The following is a 19,934-nucleotide window of genomic DNA, read 5'->3' on the forward strand; positions in this document are numbered from 1 at the left end:
CCAGGCAGCGAAAAATCCTCTTAAAGGGACCGGCCCTATTTCCTCCCGCTGCCTGCCAGCAGGCCCTGAGCATCCCCGAGCACACGCCTGGGGTTTGCCAGCCCTGCCTCTGCACCCCCCTGCACCCCAGCGCCGGCTCCCGCTCGCACCTGGGACACAGCCCCCACATCTCCCCCCGCTGCCCCCTCAGCCCAAACCCCCCTGAGGGGGCCCCACACACTCTAAACCCACTCGTGCCCCGCTCAGCCCTGCACAGACCCCTGTCCAGACACCCCAACATGGGCATGGGGTGAAACCAGGGCTGCGATGGCTTGGGACAGCCAGTGGGGTGACAGCTGGTCACAAAGGGTCGTGCTAGGGGGTGTCCCTCCAGGGCTTTATGCCCAGCACACCCTCCCCGCTGCAGCTCATCCTGCAGGACCTGGATCCCGCTGCACCTCCACCCCCCCAGCATCACGCCTGGCTCCCTCCTCGCTGTTACTCACACCTCTCACCCACCACAGCACTTAAACACGAAAGACATATGGAAATGAGTGGCACCAGCAAGAGTATTAATTAAAAAACCATCTGTTGAGCCAAGGAGAGCTTTCCCCACCCCTCACCAGCTTAGGGCTGGGACAGAGCTCAGGGCAGGATCCAGGCAGGGGAGACCATGGGGCTGGGCCAGGGGAGTTATCCATGGAGCCAAGCTCCTCATGGAGGTCTTAAGTCATCTTGTCATGGAGCAAAAGGCACGTGGGACTCACCCAGCTCTCCCTGCATCCAGCTGCCTCCCCTCCCTGGGGCAGTCCCGTGAGCAGGTCCCAGCCCAGGCCCGCTCTGTGCAGCGCCACACAGCCCTTCCTCCCTAGAGGGGGGCAGAAGGATGTCCTGGGAATGACTCCGTTGCTGTTAAACCCCTTTCTGCTCAGCTGGGCCCAAGCTGGTGGCCATGCAGCAACCAGCAGCTGCTGTGGAGTCAGTTCAAGGTGGAAGGAAGCAGAGATGGGGCCCATTCACATCCCTCTAATCCCCAGCTGGGACCCTCCTGAAGTGGCCTTGTCCACAGCTGTGTCCCCATCAGGACAGTGGCACTGTCCCCACTCGCTCAGGACAGCGGCAGAGAGAGCCTGTCCTGGTTCTGTCATCGGTGTTCAGGGCCCCAGGGACAGAGCAGGCAGCAGAACCTCTTTGCATGACAGGAAAACCTGTGTGATTCCCTGCAAATATACTTTTAATTACCCGTGGCTGGTCCTGCAGCGCCCTCAGCAATGCCACCACACGTGCTCCAGACCTTCTCCTTCCCTGGGGAATAACGCTGCTTCATCAGGAGCCAGAGACGTCCTCAAGGGGCACAAAGCTGTTCCTGGCTGGAGCCAAATCTCTCTCTTTGTAGCCTCAAAATGCTGGGAGGAGAAGCCCCTGGGGAAAGGGGCTCTCAGAGCAGACCACAGACCCCCTGGAAGGAGCAGGACCAGCAGCCAGCATGTGGAACAGCCCAAGGGAAAGATTTTCCACGTGGGAGACAAGACCTTTCCCCACTCTGCACTCCCAGGGAGGCTCAGGGCAGTTTGACCCACTGGATTCCTCAGCAATGCTGAGCCCTGCAGCCCTGGCCAGGCTGCTCTGCCCGTGGCATGGGGACAGGAGGCACATGCCACACTCCTGATGGCCTCAGCAAGCTCAGAGGGCAGCTCCACCTCTCATTCAGGGCCTGGAATTACCCGAGAGGGAGAAATCCCAACCTGCAGCACTGAGGGACAGGTATTTTGCAACAGGCACAGGTGCTGCCTCTGCCCTAGAAGGGGGTCTGGGCCTCCTCGGGGAAGCAGCCAGGCAAATGGGTGCTGGCACCGCTGTCCCCAAGTCCAGCTGCAGGAAACACACGCAGATCCCAGCAGCTGCTGCTCCCAGAGCATCCCTTGCCTCTGGAGAGTCCTGGGATGAGCCAGCCCTGCAGGAGTGAGTCCAGAGTATCTCTTTGCCTCGCAGATGGCAGCCTCGGGACAGGCAGAGCTTATGGAAGGAGCACAGCAATGGAGACATGTGGTGAAGGGAAGCAGAACCCAGGGTGGAAGCCTCCCTCAGCACAGGGCCAGTGGCCACAGCCCCGGGTGGCCCAGCTCTACGTGGAGGAACCTGAGGAGAGCAAAGACAGCAGATTTTAAGCTGTTTGCAGCCCTCATCTCCCAGTGCCAACCTTCCCCACAGACCAGGGAGCCACAGCTGGGCAGTGCCACCGCCAGGACTCACCGCAGGGCACGTGGCAGTCGCACTCGCAGATGTCACAGCGCTGGAACCAGCGGGCCCAGCCCGACAGCTTGGTGACACAGGCCGAGATCTTGATGCAGCCGCGGTTGAGGAAGGCTCCCAGGTGCGCCTGGCTGCCGCAGGACGAGGAGCACTTGCCGGTGATGTCCCGCTCGCTGATCTCGATGCGGCCCCGCAGGCAGATCCCTGCAGGGGCAGAGCCCATCGCGGGCTGCTCACCTGGGGGACGTGCTCGCCCCTGGGGACGTGCGTGCAGCGCTGCTGGCGAGCGCTCAGCGCGGCAGCCGCGGTACTCACGGAGGCAGGAGGGCTTGGGGGTCCAGCGGCCGTCGGACTGGCAGGCGCTGGCGGGCTCCCCCAGCAGCAGGAAGCCGGGCCGGCAGCTGTAGCGCACCACGGAGCCCACCCACCAGTCGTTCCCGTGCACCACCGAGTTAAAATCCGCCTCGGGCCGCCCGCAGTTCACTGCGGACAGGGATGGAACCGGGGCTGGCAGCCTGGACAACCCCGGGAGTGCCCCGGGCTGTGTGCCCGCGTGGCCCGGGCTGCTGGCGGCACTCACACACCTGAGCGTGGCACAAAGCCCTGCAGCACCCCCGGGGATGCCCCGTCCTTCCCCCCGTGGCTTTACCTCTGCAGAAGGACTTGTAGCCCAGCCAGCAGCAGCTGCCGTTCCCACACTGGCTCCTCTTCAGCTCCTTGTGCCTCCCCTTGCAGCCCCCCACGCAGATGGGCGCCGTGCCAGACCAGTAAGTGTCCAGCTGTCCTGGGGCCGCAGCGGGCAGGGCAGGGCTGAGCGGGGCTGGCGGGACACCATTCCCACAGCCGCCCAGCCCTCAGGGTCCCACAGGGTCACAAAAGCTCAGCCCAGCCCGCCCCAGCCCTTGCTGTGGTGAGGAGTGCATCCACTCAGAGCCCAGCTCCCAATTCTCCCATGCCAAGCCTTGCTCTTGCTCCTCACTGGGGAGGGACTGGTGCCAGCAGCTCTGGGGCACCCCATAAACCCCCTCATCATCCCCCAAGGCCCCTGTTACCTTCTGGGTCCTGGCAGGAGACCAGCGTGGCCAGCACGGTGAGGAAGAAGAGGCCCAGTGCCATCATCTGCCCTCCTCCCCTCGCCCCTCCAACCTCAGACCCCTCTCTGCTCGCCCAGGAGAAAGTGAATTGGTTTCCACACACACACCCAGGCCAGGGGATGCTGCAGGACATGGGGGGAGGGAGGAGACATTCCCTTTAATGCCAATCCTCCTCCAGCAGATAATCTCTGGCAGATTACCCTGCACCTGGTGGTTAAAGGGACAACTCCCAGCCACTCCCAGCACCCACCACCCACTCGAAAACCAGCAGGATGCGGGCACAGCCGTGGCTTTGGAGCACATTGGAAAGAGGGCCAGGCTGGAAGTGCTGCGAATGCAAAGCTGGCACGGGGCCCTTCTCTCGAAGGCATCCTCAGCCCAGCTCTGCCAAGGCCCGGGAGCAGAGGCCAGGCAGGGACGGGAAGGCTGGGCAAGGCCACGCTGAGCACCAAGGGCAGGGATGCTCTGCCTGGAGCAAGGAGCATCCTCCAGCAGTGGGGGCTGTCAGGGACAGCCTCTGCCTCTCCCTCAGGGGTGCTGGGATCAAGTGGTTTCCTCCGGCAACCTGGAATTCCAACAGCTTTTGCTCAGCTGCTTGAGAAAGGGACACGAGGGGATAAGTCAGCGTCCAGCCAAGACCAGCAAGGTGCCTCCCTGTGTCCCCCTGGGCACATCACCTCCACACCCAGGGCAGGGAAGGCCTAAGTGTCACTCCAGGGACCCCAAATCCATGCTGTCCTTGTCCGAGCACTCAACAAAGGATGAGCTGGCTCGGCTCACAAGCCCAGGCTGCTCCCTGTATTCAGACAAGGCCGGAGCAGGCAGCAGACAGCCCTGGGGGAGGCAGCAAAACTCAATCCCACAGCAGCAACAGCGCCAGAACTAAACCTGGCCTTCCAGTGCCACCTCTGGGGAGCAGCACACTCCAGTGGTGCCTGCACAGTGCCAGGAGAGCCTGGCAGCTCCTCAGTGCCCACCTCCCACACTGCAGGCATCCCAGTGCCATCCACCCACCACAGCACGGCTGGCAGGGATGGGGCTGAGCAGAAACAGACACCAGACACTGCTGGGCCCAGCAGCCTGATGTTTATTTTCTTGCCAAAGTACACTTAGCTCAGCCAGGAGCCCAAACCCCAATGTGGGGAGGACACCCAGGGCATGATAAAAGCAGCAAGAGGCTCCCAATGTCCCAGTGCTGCAGTGGCCTGCAAGGGACAGCACCTCCAGCGCTGTCCTCCCAGAGACCAGTGCTGGTTATGGGATCAGGGAGGGAAACACCACCACCAGCACCAGGTGAGACAGGAAACGTGTGCAGGAAGTGCTGAGGAAGGCGTGAAATCCCCTGGAGAAGGGGGCAGGACAGGCCTGCCAAGGGCCACACACCTCCCCAGGGAAGAGGCGTCAGCACCAGTGTGTGCTCCCACAGCCTGCATGGCTCAGCACGGGCACAGCTGGTGACCAACTGCCCCTGCCAGGCCCAGGCCAAACCGCCTGGAAGGGTGGGAGAAGCTCGACAGGCCCTAATCCCCAAAAGGAGGAGGCAGACAGCTCCCTCCAGCTCAGATCCCTCGATTCACACCTGGGAGAGCTCTCCCGTCCCTCCCCTGTGCCCATGCTGACCAGAACCAGCCACCAGCGAGGCCGGGCTGAGGACAAGCCCAGCCCTCTCCCCAAGCACTCCCCCAGCAGCACAGCCCATGGAGGTTTAGGCTCTCCTCATGCAGCCCCTCACACGATCTGGATGCCCAGCTCCTCTGCTGTTTTCTGCAGCCTGTCCATGACGTTCTCCTCCAGCTCTGCAGCCAGGGCTGCTGTGCCCTGCTCCTCCGAGGCCGTGCTGGCCATCACATAATAGACAGTCTCGCTCTGGCCCTGCTCGTTGGTCCTGTTCACCACTCGGATGATGGGGCTGCTCGTGGGGCTGGCTCCTTGCTCCGAGGAGGAGGCAGCCCCCGGGCAGGGGCTGGGCCGCGCTGGCTCAGGGCTGGCAGCAGAGCATAGGGCCGGGGTCACCTGCAGCTCGGACATCCTGCTCTCTGCCAGGGCAGGGTTTGCTGGAGGCTCCAAGAGGATGCCCTGCAGGTTGCCCTCACCCTCAGGCAGCACCACGCACTCGCTGGAGCCATCCAGAGCCTCCCCACGCTTCTCCCTGTCCTTGAGCAGCTGCTCCGTGAGCTCCACGCTCTCGTAGCGCACCAGCTGCAGCCTCATGTAGCCGTCCTCGTGCTCCCTGTACCTGGGCACAGACAGCAAGGGTCAGCCTGGCACACTCCCCTTCCCAGGAGATGGGGAGCAGCCAAGGAAAGGGCACAGCATCCCAGCTTTCAATCCCAGTGCTGCACAGAAGGTACTGCAGCCACTACCCCCAAAAGCAGACCCACGTGGCAGCTCCTGAGCTTTGATGCCAGGCCTCAATCACCTCCCCAGCCCACCTCCTTCCACCTCTGTCTCACTGGGAGCACTTCAAGTCCATCCTCTTCCCCTCCCAGCTTCTAGGCTCTGGAAACCCTTTGGAGTTTCCCAGAGGGTGCAGCAGAGGCTTCTGACTCTGATCTCTCTGGAGGGGGACGCCTGGACCCATCCCCTGCCAAGCTCAGAACTGTCCCACCAGAGGCAGCTGTGATGGCACCACTGCCACCCAGCACTGCTCAGATCCCACTGCATGTTTGCTTCCCAGTGCCTCCCAGCCACTGGGAAATGGGTCTTGAGCACGTTTACAAACAGCAGAGCCCAAGCACTGACAGCACAGCACAGGACGCAGCTCCAGCGATCCCTTGCACTGGAGAGGAGGTACTGAGGAGCTAAAGGTGGGCAGTACCTGAAACGAGGATGTCCCGAGGGCCACTTGAACTGGTGCTTCTTCCTGAGGTGCACAGTGAGGTTGTTCCCCCGTGTGAAGCACTTGTCACACACGTGGCACTTGTACCGGGGCTCCGAGTCACCCTGGGGGCAGAGGGAGCGATGTCAGCACCCCACAGGTGCATGGAAGGAGACACAAAGTTCTCTGAGAAGCCTGACATGGGCTATCACGAGCAACGTAAGCTCTGCTGCCTCCCCACCTCGTGGACTTTCCTGTAGTGCAGTTTGATGGAGCAGAGGGAGCGTGCAGAGAAGGTGCAGGCCTCGAACTCGCAGCGATACGCCGGCTCCTTGCTGTGCGTGTCCAGGTGCTTCCGCAGGTCAATGAGGTTCTTGCAGCTGAGGAGACAGCGAGGGGACAAAGCTGCAGCACACACAAACTCACACAGGTGCCTCTGGGAGGTCTGGGGACAGGGCCAGCGCCGGCCTTCACCTGTAGTCACAGTAGTCACACTTGAAGGGGCGCTCCTCGCTGTGCCGGAAGCGGATGTGGTTGCGCAGGGAGGAGGGCAGCGGGCAGGTCATGTCACACAGGGGGCACTTGTAGTGGTTCACTGGGCCAAAAATAGGGGGAAACATCACCCCAGAGCAGGGCAGAGCACAGAGCCCACAGAGGCTGGGCTGGGAGCAGGGGCCTGCACTCACCGTGGTTCCTCATGTGGTCGCGGAGCAGCCTCTCCGTGGCAAATCTCTTGGAGCAGTGGGAACACTGAAACCTCTGCTCTGCAGCAGTGGGGACAGGGAGGGAGGGCAGGGTGGGGAGGGGAGAGGGCAGGGCAGGGAGAACAGCACAGAGAGCAGTGAGGAGAGGTGTCACAGGGAGGCTGGGTCCCTACAAGAGGAACAGCCTCCCATCCTGCCTCTGAGAGGAGACACTGCCTGGAGGACACGGCCTCAGGCTGTGCCAGGGGAGGTGCAGGTGGGACATCAGGAGGAATTTCTTCATGGAAAGGGTGATTACATGCTGGAAGGGGCTGCCCAGGGAGGTGGTAGAGTCCCTATCCCTGGTCAGGACGTGGCTGGCTGACAATGTGAGCATCAATCACAGGCTGGACTCAGTCTCAGAGGTTTCTGATTCGGGAATTCTGTGGCTCACATCAGTCAGCAGAGAAGTCAGGCTGTCCCAAGCACACCCTGCCCTTGGCTCACAGGGTACAAGCAGCTCCAGCAGCCCAAATATCCCAGCCCAGGCCTCCCCCAGCCCTCCCTGCCCCGGGGCTTACGGTCCAGGGCGGTCTGGCGGCGGATGTGGTCGAAGAACTTGGTGTTGTTGGCAAACATCCCCCCGCAGGTGGGACAGGCCACCACCTTCTCCTGCGTGTGGCTGCGCAGGTGCTCCCGCAGTTTGCAGCGGCCCTTGAAGCTGCAGTCGCAGTCTGGGGAGGGACAGCACAGCTGAGAGCCCTCCCACGGGTCACAGCCTCGCTGGAGAGCAGCTTCTGCCTCCTGTTCTGGCTGGCAGGGCTCCAAAATCCCCACGGAGGGGGGTGAGGTCACCACAGTACAATCAGTGTGGGCCCCCCACCCAAGCAGTTAAGGCAATTGCACAAACACAGGAGAAATTCATGAAAAAAGTTAAAATCGAAGGAATAAACTGCAGCCTCTTCTCCAAGGCACGGGTTACATTTAAATGGGAAGTTCTGCACTAAGCACTCAACTGATTCCCTGAAGGAAACTCTGCAGGAACATTTCACAGCCAGAACCATGCACACAGCTGGTTCTGAATATCAGGGGGGGTCTCTGAAACCTGTTCCCCTGTTTGCAACCCAGCCCAAAGCTCTCAGGAGAAGCTCTGCAGGCTCCCACAAACCTTTCCAGCCACAGAGCACCACGTGGTTCTCCTTCCCTGCTGCCTTGTACTCGGAGCAGAAGCTGTGATCCTCCACGTGCCGGTAGAACCACTCAGGGTTGTCAAATGATCTCTGAGCGGGGCAAGGACAGACAGGACAGGGTGAAGAGCCCAGAACAAGCCCAGATGCTTCCACACAGCTCCAACAGAGCCAGCAGGCAGCCTTGCAGGTGTCCAGGTGAGCTGCAGCACGGCAGCACCTCCCCTCTCACTGCCACACTGAGCCCCCTGCTCTCACCTCGCAGTACTCCCAGAGGCACAGGAAGTTCTCCTGGATCTCAGGGATGATATTCCGGCTCTGGAAGTCCAGCTGGCAGTGGCTGACGTCCGCCTGGCTCTGGAGGGCCCTCAGCCCCCACTGCTTGAGCTTGGTGTGGTAGCAGTGGAAGTAGACGTGGCGCACCAGGTCAGCCGGGCTCTCGAGGGAGCAGAAGCCACAGTCCTGCCACAGGCACGTGTACTCCTCTGCAACACAGACAGACAACAACCCCTGCAGCACAAACCACCCCTCTGCAGCACAAAAACGCAGCTCCAAGGGTCTCTCCAAGCAAATCTGCCCTCCAAGTAACTTTACTCTCCAAGCAAAGCTCAGGTTCCCGCAGGTGGACACACACCACATGTGTTCTCCTGAAATCCCAGCCCTGCAGCACTGCTCTACTCAGGGAGAGGAGGAAAAAGGCCGGAAGCTTTCTCTTGTCAGAAGCACACAGGGTTATTTAGGTTGGAGAACCCTCCAACATCATCGGGTCCCAGCTGTGCCCCACCCCCACCCTGTCCCCAGCCCAGAGCACCGAGTGCCACCTCCAGCCCTTCCTTAAGCACCTCCAGGGATGGGCACTCGAGACCTCCCTGGGCAGCCCCTGCCAAGGCCTGACCACCCCTTCCATGGGGAAATTCCTGCTGCTGTGCACCCTGAGCCTCCCCTGGCCCAGCCTGAGGCCGTTCCCTCTCCTCCTGTCCCTGTTCCCTGCGAGCAGAGCCCGACCCCCCCGGCTGCCCCCTCCTGTCAGGGACTTGTGCAGAGCCACAAGGTCCCCCTGAGCTCCTTTTCCCCAGTGCCTTACCCAGTGGGTCCATCTCGTCGCGGTGCTCGCCAGGGAGGTGCTGCTGCAGGTGCTGCGCCACGTGCCCGCAGAACTCCTCCATCTCCGAGGCCACGAAGGAGCACTGCTGCCACTCGCACTGCAGCACCACGGCCCCCTTACCGCCGGCCCTGGCGGGCGGCATGGCCGGGGTCGCGCAGGGCTCCCGTCGCCGCCCGGAACCGGCCCCGAGCCCGGCGGGACCCGCGGGGTTCGGGGAGAACGGGGACGCGCCCTCCGCCCGCCTCTGCCCCGCGGGGGGCCCCGGAACGCGACGGACCGCACCCCCCCCCCCCCCGCCAGCCAGCCAATCACAGCCGCCGCCGCCCGCCCACCCACCAATCACCGCGCAGGAACCCGCGGCGTGCGCGCGGCGGCTGAGCGGGCCCGTCGGGAAATGGTGCCGGGTTACAAAGGTTCCCAGGTTCTTTAGGTCCTCGGGATAATTCCACGGATTAATTCGGGTTCGGGAAAAAGCCTATCCCGGGAGCCAGGACCGGTTTTCACTGCAAGGAAGCTGTGGCTGCCCCATGCCTGGAAGTGTCCAAGGTGTTAGACGGAGCTTGGAGCAGCCTGGGACAGTGGAAGGTGTCCCTGCCCATGGCAGGGGTGGAACGGAATGAGCTTTTTAAGGTTCCCTCCAACCCAAAGTGTTCTGTGACTCCAAGTTAATTTTTGGTGCTTCCGGAATAATTCCTTGCTTAAACAAGAGTCCTCACACTGAAAATCCATCCCAGCCAGCACTGAACACAAAACCCACCAGCTCTGCAGCTCCTGCCGAGAGATAACACAAGGAATTCTCTTTGCACGTCCATCAGTAGGCAGCTCGGAAGGACAGTTTGAATTAAACCCACGCTGACTATCCCATCTGCCGTCCCAGGCTCTTTTGTTACCCAAAGCTGAGGCACAATTCTCCAAGTTTGCTCTGGCACAGGTAAATGCCTTTTTAAAAGCAAATGTGGGCTTACAGAGCAGGCCCAGAGCGCGTCGTACCAACACACAGCAGCTCCTGCAAATCCCACCACACAGCCCAGCTCTGCCCCGATGGGAATGGAAAACACGGGCCCAAATCCACTAAACAATCCAGGAAATCTGGGTGGGATGATTTTTCAAACAAAAACACAAGGCAAGAGGTTTTCATCTCAAAGAAGCCTGGCTGAGCTTTTGTTCTCTCTCTGGTTGGTTGCACTTTGCAACCAGCACAGAAAACACCTGAATGGGGCTGGGGTTGAACTTGAACACCCTCACCAAAACACATCAATATCCAGCCCAGAAGACAAAACTCCGTGCCAGGAGGCAGCTGGCAAACGCAGCCCACTGCTGACAGAGCAAAACCAACCCTTTTCTGGGCCACTTTCCATCTGCCCCGGCCCACCTGGTGCTTCCTGCCCCTTCTGTTACCTGCCAGCCAAATCCCAGACACCTGTGGGCACCAGGAAGGGCTGGGAAAGAACAGAAGGGCCGAAAGGGGAGTTGTTTTTATATAGAAATCCATCCACACACTGGGAAAGATTCCGCACCCAGGGGCTCGAGTGCTCCCTGGGCTTCGTGGTGTGGAGTCCTCCCGGTCCCGAGCAGGCAGAGAACCCGAGTGGTTCTCCAGGTTAAAAACATCAGGAATTATTCAGGATGTTGTTTCAGCTTGCCTTGCCCACACACGGCCTTGGCCAGATGCTGCTCTTGGTATTTTTTATTTCCTCCGAAGGAAAAGAGGAATTACACTTTAAAAAGAATTATACATCAAAAAACCCTTCCCCAGGAAGGCAGGACACCTGAGAGGCCGAATGAATCTCCAGGCCAGCGCTGGGGAGAGCTCATGGAATGAGCAGGAGGGCAGGATCTTCCCTAATGGCTCCGCAAGCTGGCAGCAGGCTCCACAAGGAGGGAGATTGAATTAGGAGCAGCATCTCGGCGCCAGGCTCGTCCTGCCCCTGTAAGATGAGCACAGCGATGCTGCACAGAGCCAGCCCCCCCTGCTCGGGCACACAGCACCCCAGAGAGCCTCTGTGCAAGCCCCACTGCAGGGAAAAGGCTCCCTACCAGCAAGTGTGGGGACGTGTCAAAGCAGGGTTTAAGTGGCAGTGGTTAAAGAAGGGTTTAAAGGCTCCATTCCTTGGTCAGATGTTGCGCAGCCAAGCCCTGCTGCCGACAGAGGAGTGGCCGTGGCAGTTTTGGCCACCAGAACCTTTAATCTGGGTCCAGCAGCTCCTTTGCTGGCTGCTGTTCCCTCTCCTTGTTCCCTCAGCCCCTCAGAAAGGGGAACCCTCAGCTGACAACAGGGAGCCAAAGCCAGGGATGCTCCTGCCCCAAACTCTCATGGAGCTTGTCCTGCTCCCTGCAGACTCCAGGCAAAGCCCCCTGGGTTCCCAGGCACAGTTTTAGCTGTGCAAAGCCCAGACCAGTCTGTGAGTCCCAGAAAGGCAGAACTCCTGCCCAAGGCCTTCAACAGCTCGTGGGGATCTCACACAGGACAAGGTGCTCATCCCAAGCCTTGTTTTTCCAGGCAGATTCCTCACCTGTAAGGAAATCGTTCCTCCCTGCAAGGCTTGCCAGCCTTTCACTTCAACCCGAGGGTTTTCTGTCCATAAACCTCTGGTTTTCATCCATGAAATGTCAGCTCGGACAGGAAGGAGGCTCCTGGGGAAGGATCTGCACTGACCATGCAAATTGGAGTGAAACACAGATCCAGGGATTTGCATTTAAGCAAATCCCAAACAAGGTACGGTGCTGGAGTCATCCCTAAATTCTAGAAAACCCATTTCCGCCAGGCTCAGCTGGAAGTTTCCCAGGGAATTATGAGCACAGGCTTCACTCTGCTCTGGGAAGCTCATGAGGGACAGACCTTCCCCAAATTCCTGCAGGATCCGGGAGCTGGGACTCGTCAGCAGCACCAACAATGGAAACAGGTGAGTTCCAGCACCTCAGGTTTTCCCAAGTTGAGGCATCTTCATGGCAATATCAGGGAAAGAACAAACTGTGCTGTCCTTGGGCTCCTATTGAAAAAAAAAAAAAACCCACAAAAATTGTTTAAAGCAGACAAATGACATCGGAAATGTCCCAGGAATTTAATGGCATCCATTAGCACGCTCTGCCTTCTCCAGACTGAATTGCTGCTCCTTCACACTGCAATGGTTTTTTGGGGTTTTTTTTCCAAAAGGCAGTTAGATCAAAGTGATGTGAAATTGGATTCAATTTGCTTGGAAATGATACAAACTCAGGCCTGAATTAGCATTTTCTGCCCCAGTGCTGCCAGTGGCAGAGTTGTCTGAAGTTCTGACAGCTCAGCATCAGATGCCTCAGGATAATTCACTGGAAGCAACAGGTTTGGTGGTGTGGTAACTTCAGACCAGGGTCTGAGGGCTGAGCATTGCTTAATTAAAACCATTTGGGCAGAGGAATGAATAACTGAGGGTGTGAGTGAAGTGACTTCACCAGCACAGAGCTGCGTGTAAGGGTGGAGGGGGGTGGAAATGCTTTCCTGATGCCTTGAGACCACAGTAAAGGTGTCAGGAAAACCCCTGCAGAGCATCAGGCTTGCTGGAGTCCTCTGCAGATTCCTGGGAGAGTTGATGTCCATTTTGGGCCACTTTTGTTGCTTTTTGGTATGAGATTCTCACCTTCACCTCTGGTTTTGGGACTCCATCCCTTGCTTTGTGTTTGCTTTGTGCCTGGCCTTGGCTGAATCTGTCTGGTCAGCACTCAAACACCAAAATAAAATTCCAGTTGCCCAAATTTGCAGCTGCTACGACCCAAAAAAAACCCATCTGGGGCAACGCCAAGCCAGCACTGTGCTGTTTGAACCCTCTCATCTCCCCTTGTGTGCGTGTGTGTGCACACCTGGGGCCACAATGCCACCAGAAACGGAGCCAAGGGACACATCCTGAGGCACAGAAGAGCCAAATGATCAATTCTAGAGATCAAACACATCAGCTGTGCAGTGGCAGTTTGTGCTCCTGCAGGAGAGCGTGGCTCTGTGTTTTCCAAGGGATTAGCTTCAGTTAGGGGTTATTTTCCGGGATAAGTCAATAAAAGCCCACATGGAAACTCCCCCCTGGCTGTGCAGGTGCGAGCTCTGTGTCCAGGCCAGGATAAAAGAGCTGGCCCCGCTATTGTCCCTCAGCTCTGCACCCTCCCTTGTGCCACAAGCTCTGAGCACAGCGTGGATCTCCCAAAGCTCCGTGCAGGCACGGGGAGAGGGCAGGTGCCTCATGCCAAAGCCACCCAGAGCTGTTTTGGGTTGTGCTGTGTCCCAGGCAGGGCAAAAACACAGGGCCAGAGCCCCCAGGTGCCACAGCAGGGACACTCAGTGCCTTCCTCGATAACCTGGGTAGAGCAGAGCCCTGAGTACCTGCCTGTGGCTGCTGTGGAGACAAAACAGGCTGAGCCTTTCTCTTCTTGAGGTCCAGAGGAGCCTCTCCATCCATCCAGAGCATTTCCATGGGATCAGAGCTGGCAGGGAGCTGTGCTGGGAGCCAGCAGCTCCACAAGGGCTGAGCCACAACCCCTCTGCTGAAAGAAACAGGGACTGAACAGTTAAATAAACATTTGCTGACCCAAACGGGAAATGTGTGGGATTCCCTTTGGAAAAAGAAAAGCCAAAAACCACCAGGCAGAGAGGGACCTGCATGGAAAGGGTAGCACACACCGGTCTTTCCTCTGCTCTCACTGTTGGGCTCCCGAGGGATGATTTTCTACTAATAATTGCAGATTTCTATTTTTCCTCCCTAACTCGATGCCCAGAGGTGATGAATTGGCTTCTTCCAGCTGCTCTGTGCTCTCCCTGAACCCTGCATTCCCTCAGTCCCTGCAGATTTCGGCAAACGCGTGTACCAAGGAGTGCGAGTGAAACACACGGTCAAGGATCTCCTGGCTGAAAAACGATCCCAGCAGAGCAGCGGCTCCCGGTTCAGTGTGAGTCCCATCCCCCCACCCCCTTTTTAACCCCATAAAGTCGTGTCATCCCATCCTCTGCTTTCAAGAGAGCTTGGGGCCCTGTCAGTAGTAACAGAGAACAGCGAAAATGTTTGCAACACTAATGCTTGCCCCAAGACATCGATGATGGCTCCGTGATTTTTACATCTGTGAACCCTAAATGCCTCAAAGCCCTTTTTTTCCCTCCCTTTTCAAGCATAGCAGTGATGTTAAATTCCTCTTTCACATCCCACATGTGACACCTTCCCAAGTCAACTTCCTTTTCCACCAGCTACACTTGGACAGTGCCCTGAAAATAGCTGCTCTTCCCCTAATGCCGAGCTCCTTCCAGCTCCTCTCAGAGTGCCAGGGGGAGCTGCAGGGATGTCATGGGCTGGAAAGAGGCCAAGCATCAGCTTGGAAGAGATGATTTCCTCTTAGAGTGGTTCTATGGCAACAGGAAACCCAAGTCCTACTACACTACATTGTTTTTCTCCTCAGTTGCCAGCCAGAAAAGCAACGCTGTCCCCAGGAGGGGACGCAACATTGTGATGCCAGTACGAGGTGGCATCCAGTGGCACAACGAACCTTCCCCTGGGTGCTCCTGGGACTCACCTCTGCTGGGCAGCAGCTCCTCCCTTCCAGGCTGGCTGGGAGCTCTGGGACACTGACAGAGGAGGGGGTGCTGGAACTGTGTCCTGGAAGGAAAGAGAGGGAGCAGAGCCCCGGGTTACTGGCAGCAGAACACAGAGATTGGGGCTTCTGATGCTTTTCCCCCCAAAAGCCATTCAGCTCTGTCTTTTTTTTGCTGAGGAGACCTCACAAGGACTTACTTGAGAGGGTTCTGCTCACTGTGACTTTCATGCCCGTTAACTCTGTGCAACAAAACAGGCAGGAAAAACCAGGATCGGGCATCACCAAACACAGCAAAATCCAGCCACAGATCCATCTGCAGAGCCTTGAGCTGCTGCGGGAAGGCAGAAGCTCCCCTGAGCCATGGAGAGGCACTGGGAAAGAGTCATTGGGAAAGACAAGCTCCCACCAGGCAGAAGTTTAGGAAGAGTTCCTTGGGGAGCAGCAGGAAGCAGCTGAGAAAACAGCTCAGAAAACAGCTCCTGGTTGATGATATCACCATTTACCTGCTCCCTTTCTGGAGGCGGCAGCTTCAACAACCACAATCAAAATCCCCTGGAACTGTAAAATCCTCCTCGCTTTATTGCCCTTGGCTTTGTGCTCCGCAGCTCAGCAGTTGTGTGTCTCTGCCTGATGCAAAACCAGCCCTGCTGCTCCTTCCCTGAGAGAGACAAAAAATTATTGTGCAGGGCAAACATCCGTATTTGCTCAGACATATCATGAAAAGAGCAGCTGTAAGTGCAGCTCTGTTTGTCTGGCAGAATACGACCCAGAATCAAAGCCAGTGGCAGATAACTGAACACCCCTTTGTCTCTTGATGATGTGGGGTAATTTAGCTGCATCTTTTGTTTCAGGGTGATCTTTGCTCCAGAAAAAATCCCTCGGCCGTTGTTGGTGCGAGCAGAGGCCGCTGGAGGAGGCCTGAGCTGAGCAGGGAAGGTCAGGGCTCAGCAGAGCAGAGCTTTGGGCTGAGGGTTCAACAATTTCCTGACAGCCAGGCCCTGCACACATCGAGTGGTGGGAAATCAGGGTGTGCTGTGAGGAAAACCACACCGGATCGGGGATTCTGCACCAGCTGCAGGGCTCGGGCCTGGGCTTTAGGGAGGCTCTGGCTGTTCCTGTGCATAGGTATGAACCTGCAGTTGTCCTCTGCAGGGTAAAAGGATTCCTGTCTTCTCTGAGGTGTGGAAGTGGATTCCTGCACAGGTGAAGCACTGCAATGCTCTGGTTTAAAGAGAATTCATTGCTGGGTGCCCACAGACCAGGGCCAGACACTCAGCAGTGCCCTGCCCAGACTAAGCTTTGCTTTTTTGGAGAATTTTTATTCCTTCAGCTGCTCTACTACAGACTGGGACCAGAGAAGTGATGCCCGGGAGCCAAAGCACTGCCAAAGAGCAGCCAGTGCAGAGCCAGGTCATTATTTTGAGCTGGATCCTTGCATTTAGGCATTCTGTAGATGAGTTAGGAGGCAGTGAAGCAACAGAGCTCTCTGGAGTAATCCCAGGCAGGATCTGTGCCTGGCCATGGGCGAGGCAGGCTGAGCCCAGCTTATCAACAGCTGGACACGCTCTGGGCCCCAGGGAGGCTGAGCAGACCTGCAGGAGATCCAGGCTCCCCATTCCCATGGCATGGAGAGGAAGCAGTGTAGGGAGGAAATGAACTAATGGGTTTCAATTAAGCCTGATAAGGAGCAGGGAAGGGAATGAAATGCAGGGCTCAGCTCTGATGAGCCCAAGGATGGGCTGCAGCAGAGGCTCCTGCACTCGAGTTAAGGCAGGTAAAGCCCTCAGAGCTCCTGGCACCTCTGTGACTCTGCACCACAGGTGTGTGCACAGAGCCAGGCAGTTCAGTGGCTGTTAAACAGACAGGATCAAAGATTAAATCCTCTGATAACTGGAAATGATCCCTGCTGGAGCCTGCCAGCCATGCCCAGGGACCTTCCTGTTCCTCCAGCAGAGCATCCCAGCTCCCATCACTGCAGCCCCTTGTCCTTTGGGCAGCATCTGTGCTGTGTGAACCTCCCAGCTCAGCTCTTTCCTCTGAAAGTGACCTGGATGCTGAGAGAGGACCTGGATTTGCATGTGATGGCTTTAGCTGGGGACAGGTGCAAGCCCTGCCCGTGTGACATGAACGCTCCTCTGTCCACAAGCCCAGGGGCTCCTTCCTGACACCTCCTGTCACCTCTGCAGCGCGTGTGGCCTGTGCAGGCTCAGAGCTCATTTCCATGACAGAGCAGGGAGCAGCTGCAAACCTTCCCTTGGCAGTAAAGGGAAGTCCTCAGAGCTGGCAAATTTAATTCAAATCTAAACCTCTAAATTTGGTTGCGTGCTACAGCAGGAACCTCCTGTTTGCACTATGCAAACCGGACAGAGCACTGCCCAGGGGACACAGAGCTGACATCAGTGCAGCTCGGGGCTCTGGATTCCTGCCCTGGGGATCCCAAAAGCAGAACTCAGTGGGATTCCAGAGGAGAAGATGCCTTTGCCAGGGTGCTGTGTAAGGAATTAGGCACTGGGAGCATCAGGGGCACTCCGGGGGTAATTCTCCTTTACCTGGGGACCAAGAGGACATGATGAGGGTGATTGTTATTGCTGTAGGACCCAAATAGGATCTAGGAACTCTCTTTCCACACAGCCTGCTTGTGCTGCCAGGAGGGGCCAGGTAAAGCAGCTCCGGGGCAGCAGACCCCGCACAGCTGAGCTGGAACACGGGCTGGAATCTGCCCACTTTGGCCACTCCAGAGCTCAGATCTCACCTTGTCTGGTGTGTGCCAACACCAAAAGGACTCCTCAGCATTCTGCCTGCTTTATGGGATGCTGTGGGACAGGAGGAAGAAGCCAGTTATCTTGATACTCCTCCTCTTATCAGCTCTGCACAAGACCTTCAAAATCTCTGCTTAGCCTACATCTGTTAATACCTCCAAGTCCCCGGGCTGGAAATCAGGGAGTTAAACCCTTCACAGCACCCAGGCTCAAATAATGCACGTGAATTACACTCGGAGAGCTGCCTTGCTTTGAAAAGTCATTTTTAAAATGTTTCTTTCTCTTTTGCAGGGCAGCACCAGCACAGTGCAGTCACCCTTTGGCCAAGTGCCAGGTGAGGTTTTCCCTCCGCAGATAAACACCTTCCCTGCAGGTGGGAGGGTTGGCACAGCCCTGTCTGTTCTCCTCCAGAGGATGTGAAACAAGCTCTGCAGCGGGGCCACCCCTCAGAGAGAGCCCAGGAGGAAAGTAATTAAAAGAATGGAAAAAAGAACAGCAATAATCTTGTGTAAAATCCTCAAAGACAGTAATTAAAGCACTTCCCACCTCTTTTAGCAGAGGAGCCACACAGAACCCATCCTTTTCCTCCTGTGTTTTCCAATTTTCCCTGGAGCTGGAGAGAGAAAACAAAATCAGGAGCTGACCTGTTTTATTCCTTGAGCTCTCATGCAGAGAAAGGGGAGTGAGGCTGGAACCTCCTCCCCAGGGGAGCAGAACAAGGCAAAAGCCCAGCCTGGCTAAGCTGACCTCAATCTCCCTGCCCTCCTATTTAAAGCTCTCCAAACACGTTTGGTTTGCTGCAGTTGGAGGTCACCAGATGGAACCCAAAGCACCTGGGCTCACACACCTGTGTCGAGGCAGGATGGATTCCTGGGTGATGCTGGACAGAAAAGGGCTCTGCTTTGCACCCACAGAGGTGCCCATAGTTCTGTGGCTGCTGTCAGAGTTTTTCTTACAGTTTCCCACCCTTTTTTCTGGCCCCCAGGCTCACCCACCACGGCTGGGTACTACGGCGTCCGCAGATCCTTCCCGGCCGAGCTGGATTTCCACAGCACCAAGCAGCTTGTCAGTGATGTCTACTCCTCCCCTCTGGGCTCCAAGCCCTTTTCCTGCGACTCCTCTGTCCCCCAGGGCTACCCAGCCCTCCTGGAGCCCTATCTCAGCGAGCAGTTCGGGGATCACCGTGCTCCTCCTCTCCCAGCTGGCACCAGCTCCTTCTTCAGCCCTCCGGCCGTGCCCCCTCTCCTGCCATCCTTCCCCAACGACACGGGGCACTTCCTGCTCGTGAGTGGCTCGATGGTTCCGTCCCCCAGGGCAGGTTCACCCCATTTAAATGCGGGGTTAAGTCAGGGGCACTCGTGGGGGAAGGATGTGGCTGTTACAGGAGCAGCCACAGCAGTGGGGCCAGACTCTGGGGGAAGGTTTGCTCTCTTTGGTCCCATCTAATTCTCCCCTCTTCCTGTTGGGGACATTCCGCTCTGCTCTGAGCTGGACACCACTCCCAGGCACAGAGTGGGATTGTTGGGGTGCCCTAGGCAGGGCCAGGAGCAGGATTTGATGATTCCTGTGGGTCCCTTCCAACTCAGGATATTCTGTGATTCTATGATTTGACGAAACCCTCCCTTTCTAGAAACAGCCCTTGGTGACTCCAGGCTGTTGCCTGTCCCTATCCCTGCCACTTCCCAGGAGCCAGCTCCACTCACACACCAGGACAGAGCTCCTGGATCCTGTAGGATCAGGGCTGGTCAGTCCTACTGGGACCCTATTCCAGGCCTTGCCCACCACTGACAGGACGGATGTTTCCTTTCAGCAGTTCTAACACCAAACACTGCTCCAGAGCCACAGAAACCCTCTGAGTGTTCCCAGGGATAGATGTTCCATTACTTGCAGGACAGGCTTTAGTCCCTAAAGGTTTTTCTTGCCTTCTCTCCCTGTTTCCCTGCAGAGAGAGCCCTGGGAGCAGACCTCACCCGAGAGCCTCAGCCAGGCTGACAGTGCCTGCTCAGACCCTCTGCAGGCACTGCCTGCCAGCTCCAGCTGCCTCTCCCCGCCTGAATCCGGAGGTGTTTCCCCGTTCCGAGGTTCAGGTTGGACCCCGGCCATCCCTGGAGCCCAGCCCTACCCTCTGCACCCCCTTGAAGATGTCCACTACTCCCCCAGCTACGCTGCCACCTCGCCCTACAGCTTGTCCCCGTTCATGGCCGGGGCCAACGAGCCCTCCAGGATGAGCCACCTGTGCCCGGAGCAGCCCTCGGAAGCACCGCACCTTCCCGACCACTCTGCCTGGGCTAAAGAGGATGGAAGTGCCCTCTGGGGGACTTACGAAGGCAGGAGAACTTATTGAGGAGAGAGAAGTGCTGGAGGAAAGAGAAACAGACCGTTATTGAAGCAAATTTTACACTCCTTCCTAAAACTGCTCCTTCAAACGTGATGCTCTGTGCTCTGGTTAGAAACACAGCCCCTTGGACACACCACGTTTAGCTCAGAGTGGTGCCTTCTAGTGCCTCGTGAA

The 19,934-nt window shown here is 57.7% G+C and overlaps 3 protein-coding genes across 3 annotated transcripts; 1 reads left to right on the forward strand and 2 right to left on the reverse strand.

Annotated features, from left to right (window-relative positions):
- Positions 1-1,845: 1,845 nt before the first annotated feature.
- On the reverse strand, positions 1,846-4,310 carry LOC125338347 (complement receptor type 1-like). Its single transcript, XM_048329011.1, has 5 exons — positions 3,285-4,310; positions 2,882-3,016; positions 2,548-2,715; positions 2,233-2,436; positions 1,846-2,118 (listed from the first exon to the last, which is right to left on the reverse strand). Exons 1-5 carry the CDS (start codon positions 3,457-3,459, stop codon positions 2,105-2,107), a joined length of 696 nt encoding a protein of 231 aa, XP_048184968.1. The 5' UTR covers positions 3,460-4,310; the 3' UTR covers positions 1,846-2,104.
- An 83-nt stretch (positions 4,311-4,393) lies between these two features.
- On the reverse strand, positions 4,394-9,368 carry LOC125338346 (histone H4 transcription factor). The gene is made up of 9 exons (XM_048329010.1): positions 9,099-9,368; positions 8,273-8,499; positions 7,996-8,107; positions 7,409-7,561; positions 6,831-6,908; positions 6,619-6,739; positions 6,386-6,524; positions 6,145-6,269; positions 4,394-5,562 (listed from the first exon to the last, which is right to left on the reverse strand). Exons 1-9 carry the CDS (start codon positions 9,259-9,261, stop codon positions 5,055-5,057), a joined length of 1,626 nt encoding a protein of 541 aa, XP_048184967.1. The 5' UTR covers positions 9,262-9,368; the 3' UTR covers positions 4,394-5,054.
- POU2AF2 (POU class 2 homeobox associating factor 2) lies at positions 9,260-19,934 on the forward strand. The gene is made up of 6 exons (XM_048328542.1): positions 9,260-9,516; positions 11,978-12,022; positions 13,865-14,027; positions 17,714-17,756; positions 18,408-18,706; positions 19,368-19,934. Exons 1-6 carry the CDS (start codon positions 9,260-9,262, stop codon positions 19,764-19,766), a joined length of 1,206 nt encoding a protein of 401 aa, XP_048184499.1. The 3' UTR covers positions 19,767-19,934.

Source organism: Corvus hawaiiensis, chromosome 25 (genome assembly GCF_020740725.1).
Source record: "Corvus hawaiiensis isolate bCorHaw1 chromosome 25, bCorHaw1.pri.cur, whole genome shotgun sequence".
NCBI classification, from domain to species: Eukaryota; Metazoa; Chordata; class Aves; order Passeriformes; family Corvidae; genus Corvus; species Corvus hawaiiensis.

Coding starts and splice junctions, on each gene's coding strand:
- LOC125338347 (XM_048329011.1), bottom strand. CDS start 3,459: ATGTCCTGCAGCATCCCCTGGCCTGGGTGTGTGTGTGGAAACCAATTC. Junction 3,017..3,284: donor CTCCTGCCAGGACCCAGAAG/GTAACAGGGGCC, acceptor CTGCGGCCCCAG/GACAGCTGGACACTTACTGG. Junction 2,437..2,547: donor CCCCAAGCCCTCCTGCCTCC/GTGAGTACCGCG, acceptor CTGCCCCTGCAG/GGATCTGCCTGCGGGGCCGC.
- POU2AF2 (XM_048328542.1), top strand. CDS start 9,260: ATGGCCGGGGTCGCGCAGGGCTCCCGTCGCCGCCCGGAACCGGCCCCG. Junction 17,757..18,407: donor ACCCTTTGGCCAAGTGCCAG/GTGAGGTTTTCC, acceptor TCTGGCCCCCAG/GCTCACCCACCACGGCTGGG. Junction 18,707..19,367: donor ACACGGGGCACTTCCTGCTC/GTGAGTGGCTCG, acceptor GTTTCCCTGCAG/AGAGAGCCCTGGGAGCAGAC.
- LOC125338346 (XM_048329010.1), bottom strand. CDS start 9,261: ATGCCGCCCGCCAGGGCCGGCGGTAAGGGGGCCGTGGTGCTGCAGTGC. Junction 6,740..6,830: donor CGACCACATGAGGAACCACG/GTGAGTGCAGGC, acceptor TTTTTGGCCCAG/TGAACCACTACAAGTGCCCC. Junction 6,270..6,385: donor ACTACAGGAAAGTCCACGAG/GTGGGGAGGCAG, acceptor CTCTGCCCCCAG/GGTGACTCGGAGCCCCGGTA.